This window comes from Protopterus annectens, chromosome 14.part0 (assembly GCF_019279795.1).
Source record: "Protopterus annectens isolate FY-2018-M chromosome 14.part0, PAN1.0, whole genome shotgun sequence".
Taxonomy (NCBI): Eukaryota; Metazoa; Chordata; order Ceratodontiformes; family Protopteridae; genus Protopterus; species Protopterus annectens.
This window is the reverse complement of record NC_056748.1, coordinates 924,265,120-924,287,589: the sequence shown is the minus strand read 5'-3', so window position 1 is coordinate 924,287,589 and position 22,470 is coordinate 924,265,120. Positions and strand designations below refer to the sequence as shown.

Here is a 22,470-nt window from a genome sequence, read left to right as displayed (position 1 = left end):
TCACTTGCCAGACTAGAGGAATCCTGGTGATAAGATGTGCTCTGTTGTATGCAGTGTTATTTAATTGTAAGTAGGGTAGCTGACAAGCACAAACACTATGTACAGAGAATATGGACAAAGCTAACCCTGTGCTTTAAAGAAGGGATGGGAGTGAATCCACAGTTAAGAACTTGTGGGGAAGAATCTGACATTGGAAGGCGCACTTAGACTCAATCTGCTGTGCAACTCTAATTTTGCTCTTTGTGTAGGAAAACTACAAACTGTTAATCCAGTCTAATTGTTTTAACAGTTAATGTGATAGTTGAAAGATTTTTTGTGTACAGATTGTTAGAAAACAAAATGTAAGTAATTGAATGTCCTCAAATGTAGAGCCTTGTTTTGGGTATTTTAGTAGTAGGCAGCAGTACTGTGTCAAAAACCAGTGCAATGTCTTGACTAGTTAGAGGCTTTTTTATTGTTTATTTGTCACTTTCCTGTGTTAATATTCATATCACCTGATAGCAGCATGGTAGACGAAACAGCAGGTAGACTGAAGGTCACTTACGTGTAATTATGTCTTATCAGCAGGTTGACTCTTGCTGCATGGGAAATGAGAGCCTGAATCAGAATGACGGCAAGCTGACATATGTTACCTCGGTCTTAGTACAGAGGTACAGGAAGACGGTGACACATGGCGAGGTAAGTCCACCCCACCTTCTCATGTATAAGTGAAGCTACTACCTAAGCTGTGTTTTTCTACATAAACAAAGCTACAGTTGGAGTAGTGTTTATTATATATGAAAAAATAATTGAAACTGATATGCTGATGTATCTTTGAGCCACTATATATTGTTGACAGTGATGTAAACAGGATACAATGCTGGTGCGTCATACTTGTACATGTGTATCTATACACACGTGGCATAAATTTATCTGAGAAGAAAACAAACTCTTTTTGACTAACTCTTGTGGCATGTGGAAATATGTGTAACAGGCATGTTTGTATACCTTTGCCTTTTATGCGCTGTCATTTTAGATGTACTAGTGTTTATAAATTTTAAGATAAAGACTGATGTTCTGGTTCTCTAGGTGCTTTGCACATATTCTCTTGCATTTTATAAGAAAAGACAGTTTCATAACTTGGTCTTCTAAATGGACATACACAAATGTGTGAGAGAATGGAATTTTGCTACTGTTCCAAATGTACTGACCCACCTTTATGAGAGTAGGCCATTGTGGGGGGCCACTTGTTGTTGTTTAAGAGGAAATTTGATGCAGTCTTTTTTTTTTTTTTGAGGGTAATATTATCTGCAGGCATTTACTGTAGATTCCAGATATATGGTGCGTAGTTTTATTCAACGCCCATGAAAAAAAAAAATCAAGTTCCACAGCCTGTTTGGTGGAAGGTGTGAGGTACCACATTTGGATAACAAGAAATAAATATGAGGAAAACATTGGGAGCATCAATTTGTGGAAGCCATTGGTAAGTGAATCAATAATTATTGAAGAATAAGGAAACGAAGACCAGCTATTCTTACCACAAAATTAGTGAAAATTACAGACTCGCTGCACAGAAAATGCATATTAGATTCACTAAATCCAAATATTGAATGCACGAGGTCACAGCAGGAAAATTGTACCAAGGAAGTTTAGATCATGAGGGCTGTGGCGTCATTGAGAGCATTGTGTGTGGCTTACCTGCATTTCCTCACATTCTTAGATTTGCAAAGAAGTTAGATACCCAAAGGAAGGGGGCACAGATCAGTAAACTTGAACTGATTGAATGGGAGCTCAGCCTAAGGAAGAAGAGCTGTCATCTCTGTGGCTGTTTCTATTAACTGTGATTTTTTAGCATTGTAAACTGGCTAGAAGGAAAAGCATACCTTTCTTGTCAGTGGATGTCACCCTTTATAGCACAAATGAGCAAGTGCCAGTGACTCAACAGGCACCATACTTGCCTTTGGTGCTGGAAGGCGAGAAGGCTCTGCAGTAGCCCACGTTATATGAGTTAAATCCTGCAAGGATTTAACAGCTGATCAGCTTCCAAAGCTTCAGGGCACCTTCCATGTGCCAAAACCATTAGTTAGCTCCAGCTGAGCTGACTAAAAAGACAGGTTTGGGCACAAAGCCTTTCAGAGCTGTCCTGCTGCCAGAGAGTCCACTTCTTTGTGGCTTTCATGTATCAATGGTTGGCTTGTTTCTTTGTTGGGCATATAAGTTTCTAGGGCGGCTGACTTCCTTTTGAAAAAAAAATGTTTGTTTGATAACTCTTCTGTTCAGGAAAGTCCTTTTAAAGCTAGTTTTTGTTTAATGGACTGTAATGAGACTGTATTGTGCTTTCAAATGGGAGCACTCTTTTTTTTTTTCCTTTTAGTTTGAAAATTGTTTAAGTATTTAAAAGCATTGTTTTTATGCATGGAGAAACTGTATTTATTTCACTTATTAGGGCTGCCAAGGTGTTTTCAAGTGCTTGTTTGTTTGAAAATTTTACTGCTTGTTTTCCTTGGGAAAGAGGCATCATTTTCAGCTTGACCATGGAACATAGTGTCAGTCCCACCGTCGGTCCTTTTTCCAGACAAGCAAACAACCTTCACCATCACAGTAGACTAGCAGTTTGCCTAAGCTGCAAGTCCGTAATTCTACAGACCACTCATCTTTTACCCCAGATCCCTCTGGTGAAGCACCTACAGCCACCATAGACTGGGAGTTGGTCAATTCCTCTGTGGCTGATGGGGGTCCCCCTCAGTGGGCAAGGGAGAGCCACTCTTGTTGGTCTTGGAGAGGGCACAGGAAGGCTTCCTTTGTTGTAATGTGGTGCCCTTCCCTTGGGGAAACTGCTGTTGCCATTAATACCACTATTGGCCCAATTTTCCTGTCTAAAAGAAACAGAAAACTAAACATGTATCTAATCCTCAAATTTTCTTGGACATTTACTGGATCTGGGTACTGATCCTTCTTATAAAACAGGTTATGGCAAATGAAAGAGAGATACCTTTTTATTTTGAAGAGATTAAAGATTCTGAATCTGGACAAGAAGATGAATGGACAGATTCGGGGTTTTCTTCTCAGATTTCTGAGTCAGACTGTGAGGAGAGCTCAGTTTCTGATTCTCCATGGGGGGGGGGTCTCTTTCTCTGAGACTATTTCCAGAATGTACCAGTGTTTTCAGTGGAAGACCGATAAAGTTTCTTAGTCCCTCAGAAAATACTATGAGCTGTTAAAGAAAGGATTTGCAGAACCTTCATCTATTCCTTCAGTTCTGTCAGATTTGAAGAATGTGTGAATTTTCCTGCCTGCAATTTTACTGATTAGTCAGCCAGCTGTCTCTAAAAAGGCAGATAGGATGTATAAAGTTCCTCAGTTTTTTAAAGTTTTTTGTGCAGTCTTCCCAGACCTGAGCCAGCAGCTGTAGCTTTAGATAATCCCACTGTTGCTAAACATTTAGTTAATCCTACTCCTTCTGATAAGGATGGAAAGATAATTGATAAGGATGGAAAGAAGTGTACACTTCTGCAACTTTATTAGAATTTTGAAATGTTATATGTTGAGGTTTGTTCTAATTGTGAAAGTATGAGGAATGTTTTGCCTGCAATTTCTTCTTGTGAGAAAAAAAATCTGCTTTAAATAATTTAGATCCTTCTGTTGTACAAGTCACACTCTTTGTTTTCAGTCGGTGTATGATCCAGTTGCTATTTCTTCAGTGACTTTGGCTGCTGGTACTGTGATGAGGAGGTTTGCTTGGCTGTTGTCTGGGAACCTCACAGATGATTTTAGAATGAGATTTTAAATTCTCCTATGGCTAGAAATTTAGTTTTTGGCTCCTCTTCTGCAGAGGTGATCAAAAAGTGCGATGAGAGAGTAAGTTGATATGGGGAATGATTCTCATGATACTCCTGGCAAATCTCCTCGTGAGAAAGATACAAGATTATCTGGTATTTCTTTGGTCTTGATATCAACATCCTTTGTTCTTTCAAATCCCTGTGTTGGGGGTTGTCAGAAGGGAAATCATTTGGTGGCAGCAGCAGATACCTTTAAATCCAGGTCTCTCCTTCTCTCTCCCTGCTCCAAAGCAGCCAGTCACCACAGATACCATGGACTTCGCTTGGGAAGTAATTTCAGGTAGAATAAATATGCAAGGTGTGGGACACCAGGACAGATGCAAGCACATAAATATAAGAGATGCTTGCCCTGATTAAGGCACTCAATTCTGTGATTCATCTTTGGTATCTGGGACCTCTTCAAGTTGTTACAGATAATGCCACAGTCATGTCTTACATCAACAGGCAAGGGGGAACCAGGTTGTACCCCTTTTGTAGACTAGTCATGTTAGCTTGGGATATAGCTTCACAATATAGTCACAGTCTACAATCCTCCTGCATTCCATCACAGCAAAATTGTGTGGCAGACAAGCTGAGCAGGATAAGGTCAGACCCTCTTGAGTGGAAAGTAGATCAGTGGTCTTTCAAGATTTGATCTATTTGTGGGGAGTTCCTCAAGCAGACCTTCAGAAGGAATCTCCCAAGATCACTGTCATGACTCTCTCTTTTAGCCCAGATTTCTCCCTTCTTTTGGAAATGGCCAAGATCATTTACCACAAGCTTCCTAACAGACTGGATCTACTCACACAAGACCAGGGATGCTCGATACACTCAACCCCATTCAACTTCAGTTGATTGCCTGGATGATGAGGTCTTAATTCCCTTTAGGCACCTGTTTCCTGAGGATGTGCAGCAGATACTAATGGAGGCAGGAAAGCCTGCTACTAGGAAATCATATATTAGCAAATGGCCAATGTTTTCCTAGTTGGTGCCAACAACATAATCAGCACCCATTCAGGGCTAGCTGTTTTCTGGTTTTACATTGTCTGAATTTCTATGCTATGGTCTTTCTTAATTCCTACATCAAGGTCCATTTATCTGTAATTTCTGCCCATGGAGCCTCCTCTTTCAGTGCATCGTCATGTTAAAATGTTTTGGGGATTTTGTATAAGAGGCCCCCAAGAAAACCAGTGGCCCTTCCTTGGGATCTTAATTTTGTGTTAGAGAAGCTAACACTTGCTCCATTTGAACCAGCTAACCTGGCTGACTTGAAGTTCTTAACATGGGAAAACAGTTGTTGTGATTTCTGATTACTCTGACCCCTGTAAGAATGGTATTTGAGTTGCAAGCTGTTATAGTGAGTCAACCCTGTCTCATTTTTCATAGTTACAGGTTTCTTTGAGAACTAATCCTTGTTTTATGCTTAAAGTGGTATCCTTTACTTTAAGCCAAACTATCCATCTCATCATTTTCTTTCCTGAACCTAAAAAAAGAGGGAAAAGGATACACCATACTTTGGATGTCCACAGATACCTTGAGTTCTGTCTTGATAGAACTAAAGCTTTCAGATCTCCAGATCAATTGTTCATTTCTTGCAAAGGTAAAAAGAGGAGACAGCATGTCTCAAAACAGGCTATTACCTTTTGCTATACTCACCATAACAAAACTACTTTAGTCAGGATCGAGACCCACTCTACCAGGGCCTTGGCTTCTTATATGGCTTTTTGGAAAGGGTTGTGGTCTAGAAGTATTCTAGAAACTGCTTCTTGTTCCTCTATACATATTTTTACATAGCACTATAAGCTTGATTCCTTCTCTAGGTCCAGGTTAGGCTTTGCTAGGATCATTTTCCAGAGGCTCCTGGACTCTCCTCCTTCAACCTGCCAAATATAGTTAGCTATGGTAACTTACCCATACAGCTAAGGCTACTGTAACAATCATCAATATGATGAGCATAGTACAGTTGTTTAAGTAAACTTACCATAACAGAAGATGTGCGAATGATCACGGCTGCAGTAGCTACTCCCTCTTCCCCCCCCCTTATTTTTTGGGTTACTTTTTATGCCAGAGTGTGAACCTTTATTTTTTTGTTGTCATAGCATTGTCCTTTCAGATTCCAACCTCCCTCTCTCTCTTGGTAGGAAAACTGTGAAGGGCTTTGCACCCAAACTTGTCTTTTAGTCAGCTCAGCTTGAGTTGCATGACTGTTTGGGAGCATGGAAAGTGCCCTGATGTTTTGGAAGCTGGCTGGCTGTTATATTTATGGCAGGATACAATCCCTATACCTAAGGCTTCTGCAGCAATAATCATTTCAACATCTAGTGTTATGATAAATTTACTTACACAACTGTACTTAACTTTGGATGAGATGTTAAACTGAAGTCCCAAGTGAATGAGTTACAGGTAGCTCACATGGATGAAGAATATCCCACAGCACTTGTTAAAAAGAGTAGGGGAGGTTTCCCCTGGGGCTCTAGCCAAATTTCCCCTAGTGAATATGAATGCCATGTTGAGTCTCCCTGAAAAGGTGCTACTGGCCTAGTGGGACTTACCTGGTCAGAGGTAAATATGTTTCTTCAACTACAAAACTGTATAGTCAGTGGTATATTGAGAGTCGTGAATGTCTCAATTCCAGTACCATTTTATAGCACAAGTCAGACTTAAGTCTTTATCCCATAGATAGACTATAAATTAGTGTTCCATCATTCCTTTTGAGCCCTGCACGTTTTAGAGTTGAGGGTCCAGAAGGGTTGGGGAATCTCTGTGTAAACTGTCTGTAGGCTGGGCATGCCACAGTGATATTATACGTAGCACTGTCGGTGCTACTCAAAGGTGAGTAGCCTTGGATAATAGGACATTGGAGGGTCCTGGAAAATGAATATCACTTTTAACAATATGAGAAGTGAGGGGTTATAAGTAGTGAGCAGTATTTTTAACAGTATGGGAGGTGTCAAGAAGGGACCTGAAAACCATTGTTTTTATCTTACAATGAGAGATGATATGCTGTTGGCATCCATACAGATACATATACACATACATATATGTATGTTTGGATATTATAATATGATGCACAAAACACAGTGGTCCAGTGATTAGCATTGCTGTCTTATAACTCTTGTCTATCCAGTCTGAATAAATATATGTATGTATATATATATATATATATATATATATATATATATATATATATATATATATATATATATATATATATATATATGTATGTATATATATATATATATATATATGGGTCCCCTTCACATGGTCATCATTTCAGAATGTCGAAGACCATATGGCCAAGACCATATGATCGACATTCAGAATGTCAACCATGTGGAACCGGCATCTCCATACAGTGTGGAATGGAAAGATTTCCATCTTCCGCATTGAAGTGTGATCTTGAAGTTGGTATATTTATGTTCCGGGGGATGTGGGGGGCGTAGCCCCCTGCTAGCGGTGTGAAGGTAAGTTGTGTTTTCTTTTTTTTTTTTATGTGGTCGACATTTCGAATGACTATCATATGGTCTCAGCCATATGGTCTTCAACATTCTGAAATGTTGACCATGTAAAGTAGACCCATATATATATATATATATATATATATATATATATATATATATATATATAAGACGCGTGCACTATGTATTTCTGGTTGCATTTCATTTGCTCAAAAAAAAAATGTCATATTTGATTGAAAACTCATTTGATCTAAACCACAGTTGACTGAATCACATTTGATTGAAAACTATGTAAGCCTGTAGAAAATGACTGTTTGTGTGGTTTTTAGAGCATAGCAATTAGAATGCTGGTTAGTGAATTCCTTGCCAATGCTCACTGTTATGTTGTACCTCCTTGTCTAGGATTTTGTGTATGTGTGCCAACAGTGATTCAGTTTGTGAGGAGTATTCTGTTTTTCTATAAGGTTGTGTAGCTGTGGATTTTGGGTGGTGCCTGCAAAAAAAAAAAAAAAAAAGATAAAAAAGCTTTTGCTGGTATATTTAATGTATGCAACATTTTCAGTGAATTGTGTTTTAAATCAATTGTGCCACTTTTTTCACTCAAATATGCTTTTGATCAAATGAACCATAATGGTATATGTATATCAGTAGAGAGACAACTTTGTTTTGTAGCTTCTTACTAGTAGGAGATGGGAGATGGAGAGGTAAGGGGGGAGCATCCTTGATGCAGATCTGTGCCTGCAGCATTGTAATCTTTCATGCCTATGACAGGTTTTTGTGTGGCCAAACCCACCAGCATGCTGATGTTGCTTATTTGAGCTCAATGAACAATGAGATATGGCCTATGAGGATGTCACCACCTTGGGTCATAGAGCAACAATGCCTCCTTGGTGTACTGTATGCTCAGCCAGACATTTGTCAACTGCAGCTGTCACAGGACTGTAATGAATGATCTTCCAAAATCAGTGTGAGCTGTCTTCCTTAGATTTAGAGTGCCAATCTTTCCTGCCAGCTCTACCAGTTGTTTGAGTCACTAATTGATCTGGAGTCTCCTGAGCTGTAGTCAGGGCTTCATTCTTCTGTATCACTGATGCTGGCTTACTGTAAACATTCATAAACACAGCTATAAAGTAACTACTCCATTATGTTCCTCCTGACTTGTCTTGTCCATGTACATTGAAGACATATGAAGCAAGCAGTCATTTTTTCATATATATTACCCAGCTCAGAAGGACATCAACCAAGGCATTTATCTGAATGTATGTTGATGTGAACTATGTATTTGGAGGCAAACCTGCAAATGGTTGGTACGCTGGAGGTACTTTGTCCATCACCACCATGTTGTTTTATCATCCCTGGAGTGCAGGTAGTACTAGCACCTAGATTGTGTCTGTACAGCCTGAAAAGAAACATGAACTTTATTTTCAGTAAATCTATATGTTAAATGAAACTTTGTTTTAGTCATTTTTAATCAGCATGTCAAAGCTGAGAACCGTTACAAAAGCAGTTGCATTATTTCAGTATACTGTATTTGGGCATCCTGGCCTCCACATCCTACATGGCTATCTGGGAAGGCTGCTGGCTTGGGAGTTGATGGCCAGATTGATGGAAAGTATGAAGGTGCAGCCAACAATGCTTGCTGGATCTGACTCTGTGATACTTGAAGTTACAGGATGGTGATGGCCATTTCCCCAGGATCATCCTAGTGCAAACTAATGCCCTGCACAACACATGGCCCAGCAGTCGAGTGTGATACCCCCATCACTGCAGCTTTCTGCATGTGTTCTTTGGTCCCATCCAGGCAAGTCAGTTACATTTGAACTGATGTCCATGACTTTTTGCTTCATCTGACCATGGTTATTTATCGCTTGTCAGATTCTAGACACATTTTGGTAGGTATCTGTAACTGGCTGCTGCAGGGGTCACACTGCCACTTCAGCACGGTCTCCATCCTGTGCCTTACAGTCCCAGTATCTCCTGATTAATGGTGGCCTTCCTGTGTTGGTTATTGACCTTTGCCCTCCTGTGCTGGTCATTGACTTTAGTCGTCTCAACACAATCTTTTAGAAAGTAAACATTGCTGAAGTCAGAGGTAGCACAGTGAGTAATTGCAGTGCACTGTATTGACCAGTTATTAATGAGAATTAAATCAGAAGGATTATATAGTAACAGTATTGCACCACTGAGTGGTGCATGTAACAACAAAACACCAACATGTCAATCTCGCAAAGACGTATCAAATTAAAACAATTCAGTTAAGCACATTTGTCCCCTTAGCTACCGTGACTTCCTCAGACCTAAATTAACTAGCAGGAATTGCTGATTTTAAATACCAGTTCCTTAAAATTGCACATATACACAAATAATAACTTAAGTCTGTATGTTATGTTAAAAAATGTATGTATAAAACTCAAATATAAGATATTATTTGTGTAGTATTAAATAAAAATCATAATTTAGCTGCTGTCAACTGTAAAACCAGGTTAATGGAAACTTTTTTGTTTATACTAGCGATACATGTAACAGCAAAACAGAAGGATTTCCACTAGTCCTTGTCAGATGTTGTTAGTGTGAAGAAAAAACAGCTGTCCCACATAGCTGATAGTGCAAACAGATTGTTGACATGACAGATGCCTGTATAGGACCCTGCAGTGCTCACAAGAACAAGCATGCATTGCATTACAGCACATCTCATAGCACCTGACTGGATGTGGTGTGATGCGATTCTAGTGTATGCCTCCCTGTATGTGCCTGTACCATTTGACATAACTACAGCAGCAAAGTAAGACAATTGCATTCCCACACAATGAACAAGCTGAAGACTGAAACATGTCTGACAGATTAATTCTGGATAAATCTGATGAGTACCAAAATGTAGTCAAATGTGTCACTTTAATTTCTCCAAGTCTTTTGGGTTTCTAATACCATGATGAGAATGGGCCCCATTCCCAAGTCAAAGTATGACTAAAGTTCATGAAATTAGCATTGTTTCAGTCTTCGATGTTAGTCAGAAGTGCTCTTTGCAGCACCCACAATGTGCCCAGTAATGAATCTTCCTGCAGTTCATGTGGAATTACATGTATTGGTAACATAACGAAGTACAATTGTAAAATTCTTTTTTTTATAAAAGACCCATTGCTTCTAATACTATTGGAACTGTCCGGGTTTCCTCCTTCTATATTGCCCTCATTTCTGTCAGCAAATCCTGGTATTTTATGACTTTGTGTCTCTCAGTACATAAGACATTGTAGTCAATAGGTGTAGCTGTTTCAGTGATCAATGTTACTTTTGTCTTCTTTTTCATGGACTACTATATCTGGTTTTCTCACGTTTGTTTTTTGAACTGTTGGTAATGGGTGATGCTATGTGTTATAAACTTCATCATTTTCTGTAATGCTTTGTGGCTCATGTTTCCAGTGTTTTTCAACTACTTGAATTTTTTAATGTTTGCACAATCCCCAATGCAACAGTCTTGTCACCATTATTATGCCTTTCAGTATACAGTCCTCCTGCCATTAGTATATCACAACCAGCAACAAGATGTGCGACTGTTTCCAATTCTGTTTTACAAAACCTGTATTTATTTGTTTTTCCCACATTTTCGATAGACTTTGTAAACCAACGTGTACATAGTCCACCATCTTAGGCCACCGATATTAACTTTTCATCTTTTGATTTAAGTTCACCTCTCCTTAACCATTCTTGTGTTCAATCCTAATCAACAATAGGTTGCTTTCTGTACTTGCAATTATATTTATGCGTTTTCCACATTTCTTGCTTTCACATCTGATCCTACACATTATATTTTTTATTTATTTTTTGGCACATTCAAGTGCTGCCTGATTTTTACCTACTTCTGTTTTGATTTCCATTCCTGCTTGACACCAATGTGCTTCTGCTAAACTAAGCAGGGAAGTCATCTTAGACTTATTCTCCTCTTGTTTTAAAACTTTCACTACACTTGGGTCTTGTGAAGTCAGCAACTACATATGCAGCCCTACGATTGTAGATCTGTTTTCGAGGAGGCCATACCTCCTTCGGAACAGGGAATATATAGTCTTGGTATACACTGATTTTTATAAATCATTTGACGAGCATGAAGCATCCTTCGTTTTCCTGTCTAACTGATAGAAAACCTTTTGGAGCCAGCCAATCATTCCAGAACTGTAAGTTAGGATGGGAAGAGCAAATTGGTTTATAGCTTGGACTTTGTTCCTAGATGTCATCTCTGTTTTCAGTATTATTTTTAGTCTTCTAAAATATTCCTTACTAAGTTTTATTCACATTTGTTCATGTTTTCTTGTTGATCCTTCATCAATTCCCAAATATTTATACACTCTGTCTTCGTCAAGTTCTTTTATATCACATTCCTGTCCCTAGCTGATGTTTTATTTGTGCTGCAACTTTCCTGCTTTAAAGGTTGCTTTTGCACATTTATCAAGACCAAGTGACATTCTTATATCATCTGAAAAAAATGTGACCACTTGCAGTTGTACTTTCAGTTCCTCATCTGATGAACTATATAGTTTTAAATCATCCACAAAAGAAGATGAGAAGTCTTTAAACTTTTTTTTTTCCTGGGATCCAAATTGTAGCCATGACCTAATCTGTTAAGTAAACAGCTTAATGGGTTAAGGCAAGACAAAAGAGAAGTAATGACAAAGAATCACCCTGGAATATCTCCCTCTGAATTTTTATGCCTGGAGTAATAATGTGTCCTTTGTCATGGCTTAACTGCAAAGTGGTTTGCCACTGTTTCATGGTTGCTGTAATATAATCAGACAGTGTAACATTTTTAAGTGCTCTTTTACCCATGAATGTGGGATACTGTCAATGTTTTTTTTTTTGTAGTCTATCCATGCCATACTTAGATTATCCCCCTTTTTTTACAGTTCTGCATTATGACTTTGACAACAAATGATTCTTTGCTCCATATGACTTTCTTTTTGTTACCCTTTTGTTCTGTTGCCTTGATTGAGTTTTCTTCTAGATGACTAAACTCTGTCGGCACCAATTCCAGTTTATACTTTATACATCACTGGAAGGCAAGTTATTGCTCTATAGCTTTTAGGATAGCTGACAGGTTCTTTCTTAAGTAGGAGTATTTTTCCTGTTGTTAACCGGGTTGGTATCTGTCTGGGGTGTGCATATAAATAGGTCTTACTCATGGCTAAATCTTCATGAAAAGATGTTAATGCTTTTAGCTAGAAGTTAGGCACTGCATCTGGAGCTGGGGTTTTCCAGTTAGGAGCTTTTCTTAACTTTGTTTCAGTCTCTTTGTCCATTACTTCATCCCATTTCATATCCTGTACATTTGAACTTTATTCTTTCTTTTACATCTTCTGTCAGTTCAGCATCTTTATGTTCCACGGGATCTTCATAGATATTTCTCAAAAATGTATCTATTCTTCTTTTTTTTTTTTATGGTGTTTCAATTCATTTTGCCTTGTTTCCCAATTCTCTATAAAACTTTTTTGGATCATCAGCAAATTTCTTATTTTGTACTTTTCTTTTATATTTATCTGGATGTCTTCTAAATTTTTCTGCCTGTGTTGATATTTTTAGTTTATTATTTGCGATAGTGCAAGATAGGTCCTGATCTGTTATGATGCTGGGCATTGGTTTTTCACATCTATCTTTGAGTATTTTTGTTGATCTGTTCCCATTTCTATACTCTTCTAGCAGTGACACTTCTTATTTGCTTTACAGTTTTCTCTATTTGATACTGCCATGATGGCATTTGGTTTCTCCCTTTCCTTTCCCTTAACTGCCCTGTATTTTTATGGTAAGACTTTTATCTGTTATTAATTGAGCTGCACAGTAATATGTCCTATTTACTTCTAAGAAATATCAAAAAACACCAACTGATAAATACAAATAAGGTTCCAGGACCCTTCTTCACTAAGAAAAAACAAGTTTTTAATAGCCTTATTCCTATTTACTTCTGTTATATTGCATGAATCTCTATGGACAGTACTAATTACTGTGCTCATTTGTTTAATCAAACTTCTAACTTTTGGGGGGTTTAATTATTTTTTTATTTATTCTGGCTAATGTGTAGTTTTTCAAATTTTGTACTTGGATGTTATGACTTTTTAGTTTGTCAGAATGAGAACTTAACAGACATAATAATGCGTTGTTTTCATATTTGTGCTTGGATGTTATGACTTTAGTATGTCTGTCTAGTTTTTCATTCTGTTAACCATATGTATCTGGAGGTTTTCTCCTCGGGCTTCTGTTGAAAATGGGTACCTCATGACTTGGACTTTCTCGGTAAACAAATGCCAAATAAAGAAATTGACTTTCTGTATTGCTTTCATTGATCTCCGTATGTCTGTCCAGCTCTATTAAGTCAAGCAAATCTTCTTTTAGATAATTTTCTTGTAAACTGTCCTCCATTTCCTGCAGGCATTCTATAGAAAGTTCCAGAGCATCTTTCCTGTGCCACATTCTCTTCAGTTTCATCTTGTGTCATCTGTTGCTCTTTCATATGGGAGCTCACTGGCCTATTACTCCACAACATTGACTGTGTCAAAGTTGCCACAGTTTCCTGTTCTTCCCTTGCTGTGCAACTCCAACTGAACTTTTGTACTGGTTTCCTATGGAGGGCTCTGAAGTATCTACATGTGGCAAATGAGCAGATGTTTCCCACTCCACTATTCCCTCCTTAATTTGGGAATCCATTGCTCCATCTTGCCTTGATGCCCAGTGTGACATAACCACTGTTTTGTAACTGCAAATGCATGTGTGTTGTCATCCCACGTATGTACCTGTGGTAACACATCAGCATGCAAAGCAGAACTGTTTTTATGTTCTTGGTTATCATAATGTTACGTCTCAAAGAATTTTCTGAGAACAGTAGTTCTTGGAAGGGAGTCAGCAGCTGTGTTTGGAGTTTTTATTGTCCAGAATGTGTCACATATTTTTCCAGTACAACACCCACATGTATATGTTTGACATGCCTTACCAGTGGTGACACATAAATTATATCTGTATATGTTACAGTCATGCATTTGAAAGATGCTTGCAGGATTTTGTAGGTTAAAATTACACTCCCTACATGGGGTTTGGGTTGGGGGTGTCGGCACAGAATAGGGTGTGATATTTTGATTCTTCCCTCTAACTTGGGAGGCCTAGGTCTTCCATACTTTTCCCTTTCTACAAAAACTGCTAAAATTAAAACATGCATGCAGCTAATGGTAGAATACTCTGCTGCACCTTGGAAAATAGCTCTGCTAAAGGTAATGGATGGACTTGGACCATTTTATTTTCTTACTGAAAGCTAAAGTTCCACAGGAAACTGGTAAACTGATGAAGTTCTGTCAGGAACTTTTACTTACTGTGGACCAGGCATTTGCTTTAACAGGGACCAGGCCTGATGTAAAGAGCTCTTCACCATTGTCGCCTCTTGCCCCAGACATTCAGGTTCTTGAAAAGTTGTCCAAGGATAACCTTTTAGTCACACTGGCAACATCCCTATTTCATGAGCAGCTTTCTCTGAAAGGTATGAGGCATATTTGACGTATACATTTTTCTATGATTGATTAATATTAGGTGTGCAGAGCCTTAAGCGTCGTAGAACCCCCACTTCCAACTATCCCCTTTTAGTTTCTTGGATGATTTCCTCCTGTGAAAATTGTAGCAGTAAAGGCTCCATAAGCATAGCATACACCATTTTGTAGGGCTCAGAACAGCCACAGAAAGTCTGCAGGCTGTGGGAGCAGGAATTGGAAGTCCCAATAACCTTTGACATGTGGGTACACTTGCAAATACCTAGATATGCCTGCCGTTCTAGAAGGTAATGTTTTTGTGGCTGGCAATGTTTATTCAAATATTTCTATACTCCTGTGAGACTTTCTAGGATATTCCCTAATATGACTTTCTTCTGTTGCCGATGCTTAATCTCTGAAGTGGCAGATCAACACCATGTTCTGGGGTTGATCCTTTTTTAAGGAATTTTATGAGTGATCTTCAAGAAGTAATGGCAAGGATGAGTTTAAATCCCGAGATCCCTTAACCAAAGCAAGTATTTATTAGGGGTCACTAGTTTTACTTGTATGTCTAAACAACAGTTAAATGTGTGTAACCTGCTTTTTGTGCTAGCCAAAATGTCTGTAACCAGAAGATGGACGTAGAGGTCCCCTCCCTCCATACAAGTTAAAAGCTTGTTATTGCATTTAAGATGCATGAAACTGAGTTTTTTAATCTGTCCATGATCTCACTCCCTCATGAAAAAGTGGGAGATACTGAACACCTACTTGAATGCCTAATTGGACTTGGCAGAGGTCCACTTCTTTTACATATACTGTTGGCAAAAATGATTTACTTCACTGGACTCCCCCCTCCTATGGGTCCAGGTTTAAGCTATTCACTATTTTTCAAATGCGTTGTCATCCACCCAGTGGATAGTATATAGCCTCTGTTAGTCTTTGTCTTTTTACCTACATATCTATGTATATAGTTACAATCAAGTTTGGTATTTCTGACTTAAGCACTGTATACGTTTATCAATAGGATATCTCAGTAACTCCCAGTTGAGGAGATGTGGACTAAATTTTGCTATCCAGTTATTTTTTTCCACCCTGGTCAGTGGACCAGACATGAGTCACATGTTATGTCTTTTCTCAGGAGATTAAGTGGACACACAATATGTTTGCATGTCTGGATTTGTTATACAGTTGTTTTTTTATTGATTTTTACCAGTTTGATTTTTATTTTTGTAATTCTTGGTGGTGGTTGTTAGATTAGTTGTAAAAAAAAATGTTTTTCTAAAAAAATTACGTTGCCTACACAGCAGTATTATTAATGGGTAGGGCAGCTTTGCTTCAGTTTTCATAACTTTAGGTAGGGTACACAGATGAAAGCAATATGCAAGTATTATGTTAAAGTGAGAGTAGGTGCACTGGTAACTGAATTCCCAAAGGCAGAATAAAGCAAAGGGAATGGTTATGCAGTGACAGATTGAAAGTCGACCATTCAGAAAATACTATATTACTTTAAATTGCTCATAATCTGCAAGTGTTGCATACAAAGTAATGGCACAGTTCAAAATAAGTTTTTTTGGAGGTAGACGAGCCCTTCTGCACAATTCCCCATGTTGGGGGTGGAGGCAAGCCACACAAGTTATTTGAACTTGGATATGCCACTTCCACAGTTGTGCAACACTGGGAAAAGAAGCAACTGCCCAAAACAGTGCACAACAGTCTCAGTCACTCTTTATTTTTCATTCATATTTCTGAGAAACCTGGCAACAAGGAGACATAGAGAAGTCAAAGGGAGCAGATGTGCTGCCTCACACTGTCTGCAAAGAGTCTGAAATGTAAAGTCGTATGCCGTTCTGCATGTTTTAGAATTTCATTGGGCGCCGTGGGCTGCCTGATGAGAAGATGACAACAAGTGTGGTACCTATGTATAAGATTACCAGTGTGAAAAATCCAGTGAACTTACAGTCCTGTGAGCTTAATAGCTGTAGCTTGGATGGTCATGGTGAGAGGAAAACACTGGTTTATTTTATAGACTAACAGAAGTCTGTAGGAGATCACACAGCATGCATGTATGCATGCATGACTGGAAGAATATCCAATAAAACTGGTCTTTGGTATAAAACAAGTTTAGGAGATCTTCATAGTGGAGTCCCCGTAGGCATGCTGTTCTAGGAATTCATTAGTGGTCCTTCCCTAGTCCAGCAGAGGAGCTTGCTATAGATTCCCAATGAGTTTATGTTCAAGACATAGACATCTTGGTGCAATGTTCAAGACATATGCATCTTAGTACTACATTCAGGATATTGGTACCCTGGTGTTAAATGTTAGAATGCACACTTCTGTTATCAGAGGGATGAAATGATGGATAGGTCACAGTGAATGGATTACAACTGGGTTGGTTCTGTACCAACTGCTCTTGACTGTGTTCATTATTGGCATACATGTGTGATTAGAGAAACACAGCAGCTTGTTACATGATGACCCAGTGGTTGGTGCAGCAGTGGATGATGCTGGGAAGATTCCAAGGAAGGAAACAGAAAGTTGATATTAAGTCCACACCAAAGCATAGCCTTCCATCTGAACAGCAGCAGCAATTTTTTTTTAATTATCTGTGAGAAAGTGCACTTTATAGGAACGGAGCATGGAGAAGTCAGTGAGTACTGATCAAAGCTGTACTGCATCACTAGCAGCAGACTGGAATTCCAGAGACAAGCCAGCAGAATGTTGGGATTTATCTTTTATAGAAGTGAACCACAGAAGCAGTGAGAGAATGCCACATTTTTTCAGTGCCTTTTGTCAGTCCACATCTTGCTCACTTTGTATAGTTGGTTTAGATTTTGATTTCTGTTTTCCTGTAATTGCTTTTTTGGCAGACCCAGAATTAAACTTAACAAGGCCTTACTTTGTCTGGGCAGTTCAGATCCTGTATCCCAGAAAATAATTGCTTTAGTTACACCATTTGCTTACGACGGTACGCCCACTCACGCATGTCTCCACACAGAAGATGCTCTAGCTGAGAATCGAACAGGACAACGTCGTACTGTGAGGTGACAACGCTACCGCAGCACCACCACCACAGTTAAGCAAATGGTGTAACTAAAGCAATTATCCCAGAAAATAATGGAAATGTTGCGCATTAGAGGGGGGTGGTCAGCCCAAAACCTTCCTCGGATGAGTCTGTGTTTCTGGAGGCATTTGACGCAGGCCCATCTACCTCTTGGGTGTCCCTTTCTGCCGATCCCCTGGTGGACCTCATAACTACCAGGGCATGGAAGGAGCCAGACACTGTTGAGCCAATACCCAAGAGACCGGACAGGATCCTCAGCCCTCCCACGGACAGGACAGTTTGGAGCAAGGGTGTCCCAGTGGATGCCATGGTGGTGGCGGCTGCCACCAAAAAGGAACTAGCACAGGAGAGTTCCTCGGTACATCCTACAGACAAGGAGTCTCGGACGATGGACCGCCTCAGAAAGCGGATGCTCAATTCAGCGACCTTCTCTGAACTATATGGCACACATAATTCGGCTCCAGCGGGACCTAATCAAAGAGTACGCTGGATCATCCCCCAGAGTCCATGTCGGCCGAGGACAAACGGACCTTCTCTGCTCGAATGGCCACTCTTAAGTAGATTACTAACACATCTATGCGGCTTCTCTCCCATGCCATGGAGGGAGTAGCTAGAGCTAGCGGAACAGGCATTGTCTTATGTTGACAGGCCTGGCTCCGTCTCTGCGACTTTGCGGAACTCTTCAAGGCGTTCTTCGCGAACACCCCTTTTGACGGTTCTATGCTTTTCGGCAAAACTGTCCACGATACACTTCTCCAGAGCAAGGAAGACATCTGCCATCGGGATCTGCTTCTCGGCTCCTCAGAGGTCCTTCTCCAGGAACCAAAGAGGACAAAAGAAGATGTGGTTCCGGAAAGCTGAACAATCCTGTTTCGCTCCGGATCCTTCGTCCTTCAGAGGCAGAGGAGGACAGGGTGGGTGCCGGCCCAGAGGCAGAGGGGAGCCGAAGAATTTCGGGTCGAGGTAACCCTTTTCCAGTCGACCCGCGCAGCAACCCTGAGGGGTTGCACGACTGCTCCTCTCTGGGGGCAGTCGGGGGGCCACTTCTCGGAGCACCTAGCACATTGGGAGTCCATTACGACAGACTGCTTGGTGCTCCGAATCATATCCAGAGGCTATTCAATTCCATTCCTAATGTCTCCTCCCTGGTCGGGGAGCCTCCCTGATGTCCCACCCAATCAGAGGGAGGTAGCAGCCTTCGAAATAAGAGAGCTGCTAAGAAAAAGAGCCATCCAGCACGTCCCCCTCGGGCAATCCGGATCAGGCTTCTACTCCAGGTTCTTTTTGGTGCCAAAAAAGACCGGGGACTTACGGCCGATTCTCGACCTGTCCACACTGAACCTGTCAGTCGCCAGAGACAAGTTCCGGATGGTCACTATTCAGTCCATTCTGCCACTTTTACAGGAGAATGACTGGATGTGCTCGATAGACCTCAGGGATGCATACTACCACATTCTAATGGACAGGTGATCCAGTAGTTTTCTCCGCTTTCGGTTGGGAGCCAGCCATTATCATTTCAGGGTCCTACCCTTCGGTCTCGCCACAGCCCCCAGGGTGTTCACCAAGGTCATGGCAGTTGTAGGAGCCCACCTGAGGCTTCAGGGAATACAGGTCTTTCCTTACTTGGACGGCTGGCTCCTAACCGCCCCCACCAGGCATCTACTATGTTCAGGCAGGGACTACTTCTTACATCTAGCCCACCATCTAGGGATCACAATCAACCACAAGAAATCTTCCCTTCAGCCTACTCAGATCTTGGATTTCATAAGGGCCAGGATAGACACTATACAATCCAAAGTCTTTCTGACGGCAGACAGACTCCGCAACCTAAGCCTTCACGTTTTGGCTGTTCTACAATCATCAGCCCCTTCAGTGGAATTAGTCCTGAGGGCCCTGGGGTCCATGGCAGCGGCCATCAACCTGTCACCAATCGCACGTCCTTGGCTACAGGTCCAGTGGTTCATCCTATGTCATCCCCTGTCTACACCTATTCCCCTCAGCAGGGTTTGCAGGGAGTCTCTACTTTGGTGGCTCCATTTCAGGGAACTCCGGGAAGGGCGCCCCTTCTCCATGTCCCCACCCCAAGTCACAGTGACCACGGACGCATCTCTCTTCGGGTGGGGGGGGGCATTGCATGGGCAGATCCGTCCAAGGCACGTGGACTCGCACAGAGACCTCTTTGCATATCAGTGTCCTGGAGATGCGGTGCTTCTAGCGTTGCAGGCTCTCCATTGCATTCTTCCTCCAGGGACTATTGCAATTCAAACAGACAACATGTCAGTAGTCTGGTACATCAACAAGCAGGGGGGGAACCAGATCTTACCCACTTTGCCGAGAGACCATGAGAGTGTGGGAATGGGCAATATCCACCAACCGCTTTCTCATAGCAACGCACATACCGGGTCGGTCAAACATTCTAGCGGACAGGTCGAGTCGAACTATCCTCTCACCTTACAAGTGGTCTCTGAACCCATTAATAGCGGAACAGATCTTCCTCAGATGGGGTCAACCTTGCTGCAATCTGTTCGCGTCGCCTTCGAACACAAAGTGCAGTGAGTTCTTCGCTCCAATGCCCCCACCAGGGGAAGCCCCCAGAGATGCTCTGGTTCATGCTTGGCCATCCGGTCTTCTTTATGCTTATCCTCCTCTTCTGTTGATGATAAAATTCTTGCAGAAAGCTCATCGGTTGGGGAGCAGAGTTATTCTCATAGCCTCATTCTGGCCTCGCCAAACCTGGTTCCCATACCTAAGGTCTCATCTAGAACATCCTCCCTGGATCTTAGATCGCATTCCGGATCTGATTTCTCATCCCTTGGGATTGAAGACCCCCAACCTGGACACCTCAAGCTCTCTGCTTGGTTGATCCAGTTCCATTAATGGCTAGGACTCAAGGTATTTCATCCTCAGTTAAGGCCATACTGGTGGCTGCTCATAAGCCTTCTACCAGGAGAATCTACAAGAGTAAATGGAAGCGTTTCTCTATCTGGGCAGAGCATAGGAATTTGGATCCTTTTACGGCTCCTTTCCCAGCAGTCCTCGACTTTCTATCCCATATTTTTCATCAAGGGGCTAGTTCTTCTACTGTTAAAGTTCAATTGGCAGCTATTTCCCACTTCCATGTTGGAAACAGTTGTGGTCCCCTAGCTTCTTCTAAGATTTGCAAGACCTTCCTGAAAGGAACCTTCCTGTTAAGACCCCCTGTTAAAGATGCAGTTCCTCCATGGGATTTAACCCTAGTTCTTCAGGCTCTGACTGCCCCCCCCCTTTGAGCCTGCAGCTTCAGTCGACTTAAAGTATGTATCTTGGAAAACTGCCTTCCTGATTGCTATTACCTCAGCTAGGAGGATATCGGAGCTTCACGCTCTTTGCAGTAAGCCTCCATACATCATTTTTCATAAAGACAGGGTTTCCCTCAGGACTAATCCCTCCTTTCTGCCTAACGTGGCTTCTGAAGCCAACATCAACCAGTCCCTCAGTCTACCTGTCTTCTTTCCTAATTATCAGAACAAAGGAGAGTATAGACTTCATTGTCTGGATGTACATAGACAGTTGCAATTTTACTTAAACAGAACAGCTGAATTTCGAAAATCAGATCAACTCTTTGTTTCATTTGCTAAGTCCTGTCTGGGTAAGCCAGTGACTAAAGTAACCCTAGCTAGATGGATTTCCCAATGCATCCTTCTCGCATACAGAAGCTGTGGTCGACCTGAGCCCCTGAGGGTTCGAGCTCACTCTACCTGTTCTGTGGCTACGTCTGCTGCCTTCTGGTCGAGGGTTTCTTTGGATGACATTTGTTCAGCAGCTACTTGGGCTTCCTCTCATACTTTTATTACACATTATAAATTGGATCTAATATCCAGAGGACGCGCATCTTTTGGCTCTGCAGTGCTCCGGAATATCCTTCCATGAGGATCTCCCAAGTTGTTGGTAGCTGGGGACTCTGTCCCACAGGTTGCTGATCAAATGAAGTTAACTACTTCAGATAAAGAAGTTATGTACTCACCATAATGTTCCATCTGAGTAGGTAACTTCATTTGTCAGCAACCAACCCTCCCTCCATCCCCCTGGACCTTTAGTTCATTCTTGAAGAATCATGATATGTCACTTTCCAGATGACATCAGGTGGAATGTTCAAGTAGTTTTTCCTTGTGTTATAGTAATGTTCTATGATACTATGGCAAACTCGATTTGAGGGTTAGAGGGAGGTGGCAGGGCATTATGGGTAGGGGAGGAGTTTGGAGCTCGGATCTTTGGCTAGGAAAGCTGCCGGCTCAGATCCGAATGTTACCCTACTCAGATGGAACGTTATGTTGAGTACATAACTTCTTTTTCCACAACACTGAGATGTTCGTTTATAGATGCATCAGGCAAAATAACATCACCTGCAAATAAAACCAACTTTTCTTTATTATCATACCAATTACATGCTTGAATTTATTTCTAAGTCCCTTATTTTCTTTGCCAGTGGCTCTAAGTATAAAACAAATAGCAAAAGGAGAAGAGGCTAGCTAGTGCAGACATAAGCACTTTATAGTCATGGTTCGAAATTAAAATGGCTCTATGTGAAGTTGGGTCTGATTGATCTTTACTGTTTTTAGGTAATACAGTTGCTAGAACTTTCTTTCATGATTTTAGAGCTTCCCTTCTCACAGGATTGCCATCTA

General features: G+C 40.9%; 1 protein-coding gene across 2 annotated transcripts in view; it reads left to right on the top strand.

Annotated features, from left to right (window-relative positions):
• ENTPD7 (ectonucleoside triphosphate diphosphohydrolase 7) overlaps nt 1–22,470 on the top strand; it is a 1,330,884-nt gene that overhangs the window by 50,918 nt on the left and 1,257,496 nt on the right. For both annotated transcript variants that reach the window (XM_044056723.1, XM_044056722.1), the window contains exon 2: nt 565–678. In XM_044056723.1, the coding sequence (XP_043912658.1) occupies nt 671–678 (8 nt within the window). In that variant the 5' untranslated portion in view covers nt 565–670. The remainder of the gene's footprint in view (nt 1–564; nt 679–22,470) is intronic.